The 7,652-nt window shown below is 32.8% G+C and overlaps 1 protein-coding gene across 5 annotated transcripts in view; it reads left to right on the top strand.

The window, feature by feature from the left end:
• The first annotated feature begins 560 nt into the window (after positions 1-560).
• The window catches only part of LOC149775832 (uncharacterized), a 67,730-nt gene continuing 60,638 nt past the window's right edge, over positions 561-7,652 (top strand). For 2 of the 5 annotated variants that reach the window (XR_016416561.1, XM_089943945.1), the window contains exon 1: positions 6,035-6,141. Coding sequence is in view for 2 of the 5 variants with exons in the window: in XM_089943945.1 (XP_089800071.1) it covers positions 6,135-6,141 (7 nt within the window). In the remaining 3 variants the exon portion in view is untranslated. Of the gene's footprint in view, positions 1,021-6,034; positions 6,142-7,455; positions 7,539-7,652 lie in introns of those variants that run through there. The other 3 variants (XM_089943946.1, XM_089943948.1, XM_089943947.1) reach the window with 3 other exon arrangements.

The raw sequence follows: 7,652 nt of genomic DNA, 5'->3' as shown, positions 1-7,652 counted from the left end.
ATGTACTAATGATTTCGGCAATAGGATTTTAAATTGAAATTAAAACCAATACGTCATACAAATAAACGTCTTTTTTACTGTTTGTACGGTTGATTGTGAATTTACCTGACCAGGTAAATTAATACAGAAGTTACATCCATGTTTTAAATATATTATGTATTGCATGAGTTTTTATTTAGTTTGTAATTATCGAGGAACGTGTATGCCCTTCACGTGGAAAAGAAATATGTTAAGCAAAGCGTACATGTCTTGGGGTTTATACATGTAAAGTACGTTGAAATAGTTAAGTGCTATCAATTATCCAGATGGTTTATCTCAACGCGTATCCGCAATCAATCGAGCTTTTCACAAACATTTCAATTTGGAAACTCTGTGGGGTACAATATAAATATTGCTCATTACACTACATATAAGTGAGACTTTTGTCGTTGTATGAGCTGCACTTCAATAAAACTATAGTTGCATGAGTACATTATTTAATTAACGATAAGCTGACGTATTGCTGATGATTATAGGGAGCTCTGTTGATTGTATCTTAGCAGGTCGACGTTTAATTCCAATAGTTTTTATAAAGAAGTCCCGGATGTATTGGTGACCTTGGTGAATTAAACGTGATAATTAGCTAAAACGGACGCTGAAATCATTAGGAATCAACAACACAGGATACAGAGGATAAACTGAAATCTGGGAGATAAAGGCTGATTAGTTAGTTTTCAACGGAACTTTCAACACACTATTGGCTATATCATGTTGAGGAAATTGGCACTGAAGCCCTTTCAAACGATTTCTCACTTGGACATAAGGACTACCGGCGTTTTGTGAGTTTTCATACAGATAAAGAAAAAATACAAACCTCCAAATTGACTGCGTATATCCATCATTACTCCCTTTGATGTTACTCTTACTGGCTATTCACATGACTTCGGCGCTACAATGGCGGTTGGTGACATGTACTTTAGTCTGGTTTACTGCAGTTTACAAATGACACCGTACGCTGGAGTTGTAAATTTCACAAAACTGGTAAGACAAATTATTTTTAAATACTTTATTAGAGCAATCTTTGCTATTTATGCAGTCTTTGTTACTAAGGATTAAATGATGGTTAGAGGTGTTTATCCCGATATATGGTTGTTCAACTATAGTGTTATTTAATGTGCACTTTGTTTGCATACTAAATTTATCCCGAGCTCTAGTGTTTACAAAGGATTAAGTTAAGGTCAGTGGTGTCAATCTGTTTTGATTTTTTGGCGATGCGGTCGTTCATAGCAGTGTCAAAATGCATATTTTGCCAAGAAATCGCGGTCGCTGGTCGCGTTCAGCAGGTGGTCGTTCATAACAGAGCGTTTATATAGTAAAATCGATCCGTGCATTACGATTGTGGTCGGAAATGACAGGTGGTCGCTCATAGCAGAGGTCGCTCATGACAGGTTTTACTGTATATATATTAATGAAATTCTGTCTAATTATCAAGTAAAATTGGTAAAGTAGAAGTTTGGTCCCCTAGTTAGTAATTGCCAAAAGAAAGAACATTCTGGTCGTAATACAGGCCAGGCAAGAAATATGAAATTTTTAAAGAAATAACTCTTCTTTTTTTTTATAAAAAAGAGTCTTATAGAAATATGATTACTGTTCATATATCTATAGAATTGACGAACACTTAATGAAGTATTTTAAATTTGCAGAGCTCTATCTGATTTTCTCTCTCTCTCTTTCTCTCTCTCTCTCAGATATTAGATAATGACAAAAGTAGAAAATTATAAGCAAATCACTTTTATATGATAAAGAACAGTATACGTAATACATTCGAATCACCATGTCCTACATTAAGGTTTCTGAAGCTTTTAAAGGCTCTTTTATAATCATTAATATGACAAAGAGCGTTAAAATGAACAAGACAGAGACAATGCTTAGAATCAGACGCACGAACAATAACTCTTTTGTTACTGTGCTGGAATAGTAAATCAGCTTAAAACCATTTCTTGGGTTTTGAATTTTCAATTTTTCGGTATTTGTGATTAAATTCAATGATCTAATTTGATGTGTTTTGATTTTATTTTGTTTTTCCAAAGAGTCTTGGTATGTCTTGGGTTGATTAGTTGCTCCCCATTATATAGCATACATTAAAATAAAAATATACATAACACTAATTTAAGCAAAATAATGGCCCTTACTGAGCATTCTCCATCGATATTTTGGGACTCTCAAAAGTTCAGCAATGGCAAGAATATCAGATATAGTCCAATAAATCATGCACACACACACATACCTCATTTGTGTTGATATTGATGGACAAATAGTATATCAGTTTTAAACAAAATACGTAATTGGTTCACATTTATTATTTCTGGTTCATTATTAATGTAGTCCAATTCTATTTTTAGAGCATTTTTTCCTATCATTTTAGTGCTGATACATGAGTTCGATCTAATGAGTATTCGTACTGATTTCAATTTATTCTTTAAAATTGGAATATTAAGGTGTGGTTGTCTGTATGCATTTTGGAGGCAGTGCACAGTGAGTAATAAGGAATTTGTATTGATCCAGAAGTGAAATCTGTGATCCATTGCACGTTCCTTTGTTTACAGTCCAGCATGTAAAAGAAATGCAGCATAACCTATGACAAGAACTTTACTGTGAATTCTGATTTATTGTGATTTGGACATGGAAATTTCAGTACTGAGAAACAAGCATAGAGACTATATATTAACAATAATTGAAACCTGAGTCCTGTCAGTGGTATATGAAATCAAGTTTAAATTGGTATTAAAAGTGTATCATTAATGATAGAGACCTGCAATTTTAATACGTTGTGTATATTTACTGTGAAAATAAAAACATGCAATTAAAATCTTTTAAATTTAATTTTAAAAAATTTGAACGATATTAATTTTTTTTATATTTTCCATAAAAATGCAAATATAGTATATATAGTATCTGTTGGGAATGATACTCATTATTATCAGCATGTATGTATTTCTACACCATATGCAAAGTGAAATGTGGATATCTGTGAAATTCTGTCAGAGAAAATATCTTTCAAAATCAGAATGATGCTTTTATTCCAAACACATGAAGAAATCTTTCTTGTTGATATTGTGCATTTGTGTCATTTATACTATTTATTATGGGTCCAAGCATTTATGTGCTTATGATGGGGTGATTATATGAGTAAAACATATCTGCTTGTATGACTGTCAGTAATAGTTTATAAAGATAGTTATGTGGTACTTAATGAAGGGATGGAAATGAAAACTCTACAGCAGAGCCTTGTCATTTTGTCAGCTAAGCCATTGTCAACTGTCAGAGAATGACACAATTTATACTGTCAAACTGTCAGAGAATGACACAAGTTAAACTGTCAAACTGTCAGAGAATGACACAAGTTAAAATGTCGAACTGTCAGAGAATGACACATGTTAAACTGTCAAACTGTCAGAGAATGACACATGTTAAACTGTCAAACTGTCAGAGAATGACACAAATTAAACTGTCAAACTGTCAGAGAATGACACATGTTAAACTGTCAAACTGTCAGAGAATGGCACATGTCAAACTGTCAAACTGTAAGAGAATGACAAATGTCAAAAGAATTGTAGGTTTAAGGGATAAAATATACTTTCCCCAAGTCTGTTTACCTTGGATACAAGAAAACAGCAAAAAGAAGCCAAACACAAAATACATTCCATTTTATCGTTCAATTCTGGGTAAGACATTGATTGACAAATTGCAGCATTGTGGCATCAGCTGATATTCCATTCTAATGAACCATTTTACTTTATGCATTATTAATTACTATTAACAAATGTTAACTGATACTCTACAAACTACAAGAAATGTTCAAACAGATTATTTGAATTATCTTTGTACAAGTGATCTTAACATGGTTACATATGCCACTTGCAAGCAACTGTCCCTAGATTTTAGAATGTTTGGGATTGGAAATTCATGCTCAGTACATCATGTAGAATCTCATTGTAAATACAGTTGATCTGTAAGGCTGTATGCACTTAAAATGCCCCAAAAATGTAATTTCCACCATGAATATGCTTATGTATAGTAATCTATTTAAATTTTGTACTTTGACAGTGTGGAAATGTAACATCAACAGATATCACATTCCTGTGAACCATTCAGCTTAATTATTGTTAACCAACACTCTACAAATATACTAGACGTGTTCATACAGAACATTTGAATTATGCTTCCAGAGGTGATCTTAAAAAGTACATGGTACATGTCCCACATGTGATGCTGCCCATCCATGTTTACAAGGTTTGGAGTTTCACACTTAGTTGATGTTATAGGGTCTGTTGGTATCTATATTTGATCTTTGGAGCGCATAATTTGCTGTAAACATTTGAAATATCACAAAATGTTGTTTCAACCATGAATTAGCTTACTTATGATAATATATTTTAATTTAATAAATTGTCACTTAACTTCCTTTTATACTGATACATACAAATTGTTGCTCCAATAATCAAACCTCACCATCCCCAAATAGCCTTCATATTTATGATAGATAGTGTACATTAGTTATTTTGCCTGTAAAGGGCTGAACATAATCCTATAAACATATTTCTAGAAACCTCATATATTTTTGAGGGGAATAGTTCACATTTCTTAGTGTCAGAGTGTCAAGGTTAATGTTTTTACCCTTAATGTCAGTTTGAAATGTCCATATCCAGTATATTTTAATTTCATTAAGCTACATTTTACTGATCTGTAAGATTAAGTGAAACATATTACACATGTTATTCAGGTCACATCTTGCATAACAATTACATTAATACTGTATTGAAAAATTCCTATAATTGAGGAAGATATAGCAAATTTTGTTTTGCTTTCTCTGGAGCACTTGGCTGAAAACTTGCACCTTGTGCAACACCAGCACTATGCACTTTTTGATAGCTGTGACACAACTTGTTTTAAAAAAATTCAGAAAGACTTTATGTGTAAAGCAAATTTGTGTGCCATGCAAATTTGACAGTTTGATTAAAATTGTCAATGAATAATTTGGCCTGACAGGAATTATGTCACATTTATTACTTCTGGTTCAGTATCCATGGATGTGGTCCTATTCTGTTTTTAGAGCATTTCTTTCCTGTCTAATTTTGGTGCTGATACAAAAGTTACATTTAGGCATTATTGGTAATGATTTCAAGGTAATTATTTATTCAATAGACTTTGAGCATTATGGTATGGTTGTTTGTGTGTATTTCGGCAACAGTGCACACTGAATAATGAGGCATTAATGATGATCCAGGAGTGAAATATGTGATCCGTTGCAGGACACATTGTACTAAATGCATGGAAAAATGGGAACCAGTCTGGAAATGGGTGAAGATAAAAGAGAGTATTATATGAGTTTGGCTAGTCAGGACTGGTTGATAATAAAAGGTAGATATTAGGAAAAAGAATCTGTTGAGAGTTGTAACTGAAACAAATAGAGACATTGTTTTATTTATGGAATTTCAGTCCTTTAATGGTCTTGAGTTTGGAGCACTCATTGCTAAAATTAGCACCTAATTCTTTGGGGTGGAATTGAAAGCACGTTTCAAACATGTGTAGGTCCAGAAAATACCACAGCTCATATCCTGTTCTCTACACAGAAGCTGTCATCCAGGATGCATCTTTACTGACAAATATAGGTTTGATCATGATCACTCAGAAATTTAAAGTTATTGAATTTGTAATATCATGGTGTTTGCATAGGTTTACTAGGGGAACTGAATTAGTATCGTGAATCATGCTGTCAAAAAAATCTCTCATAACCTATGACAAGAACTTCGCTGTGAATTCATCTTTGAAGGTATTTCAAAGTAACATATTATTTGATATGATTTGGGCACATTTAAAAATTCAGTACTGAAAAACAAATATATATACTACATAGGAAAAATAATGGTGACCCGAGTCCATGCACGGTGAGACGTCACTACAGGGTCGGAGTTTTAAATCTGAATTAGGGTAAGTATCCCAACCGGAAGTTACTACCGAAGCATCGCATCCGAATTGCGACGATATAACAAGAGGTACTAAAACTTTATTGCCAAAATTAAAACCTTTCTGAAAGGGATCACTTTATATCACATTGAATATCAGTAGAACGTTTTCTCCAAGTGCTGGAACCAATGAATGGTTGGTTAGCATGCATTACGATTGCATTATGAAGTGTAGTATATTTTCGAGGACCCTTGAGAGTATATTTTGCGCGTTCTCTTTTGTGTTATACGTCAACATTTTAGCATTCATACTAGTAAAATGTCAAATAGTAAAACATGTCAACAGATGAATGTCACGTGATTATGTAAAGTGATTTCACCATATATTGCATAGAAAAGAAATAATGAAGTACCATGTTTTAAAACTAAACCAACCTGTTCGGTTACTAAAGTCTGATAACACAAACTCGTTTGTTTTTACCCCACCACCGATTTAAAAAACGAGAACGTTTAATGTGATAAAAAGTGAACAGAACTAAGTCAATTGAATCATTGATTTATAATTTCTAACCTGACTGTGACCAGAATGGCACTAATGCTGGCATCCCCTGCACCATTTCATGCTTAACAGACTTTCCATACTAACACGGCGCCATATTGCGTACACTATAGGCTAGTTTATTTCCATCAGACGACATAATGACGTAGTTCATCCTGTTCGGCAAATGCTGAATAATTGCGTAAATTACATAACATTGAGAGTTTGGAATTATATCCCTCTGCATACATGAACATAGAAATTAAACCACTTGCTAAATCCACATGAAAAGCGTAGTTGTCATTTTCCTTTGCTTGATTCGACATTGTAAATATCAGAAACAGACGACTTATGTATGTACATCTGTAGTTGTGATACACCCCTTTGCTGAAAATGGACTTGTCCAGAAAATGGAAATGGATCTGAGCATGTCCGTCTATTGCACTGAAAACTTCTGTTAAGCATGAAACGCGCATAAGATGATGGTGTTAGGGCCACTCTACTCAGAGTCAGCTTAGAAACTATAAATCAATGAATGAATTGACTAAGTTCCTTGCACTTTTTATCACATTAAAGGTTTCCATTATTTAAATCGGTATTGGGGTACAAACAAACAGGTTTGTATTATCAGACTATAGAAGCACTGAAATACACTCAAAAACTAAAATACACATATTTTGTAAAATAATACTCATGAAGTTAAATGTATTATGATTTTCTTGTGTTGCAGTAATGAAAAGGAACAAAATAAAATTTGATTTTAGTGATTTTTATTGGAATTATTTATATATTTATATTTATAGCTCCATTCATGTAATGAAGTCACTCTGTGATACTTGATTGGACAGCTTGTTCCTCATTTTGTATGTCTGTTAAGTCTTTATTTTAAAACACATAATTATATGTTTCCACCAAAAATATGTAAATACACTTTCTGGATTTTCGTAGTCATAATCTCACTCATATTTTCAGTCCTGACCAATTCATGATTTATCCAGTTGTGTAAAAGAAAGCATGTCCGAGTGATGTAATTACATGGAGTGCACCAGAAATTGGTAAAAAGTAAATAATTCATATCAAAATTGCTTCAATAAAAGTTTGTTTTGCTTATTATTATTATTTTTTTAATATTATTATTATTATTATTATAACATTTACAAATCATAATA

This window comes from Sinohyriopsis cumingii, chromosome 19 (assembly GCF_028554795.1).
Source record: "Sinohyriopsis cumingii isolate HCF-2022 chromosome 19, ASM2855479v2, whole genome shotgun sequence".
NCBI classification, from domain to species: Eukaryota; Metazoa; Mollusca; class Bivalvia; order Unionida; family Unionidae; genus Sinohyriopsis; species Sinohyriopsis cumingii.
This window is presented reverse-complemented; position numbering and strand designations above follow the sequence as displayed.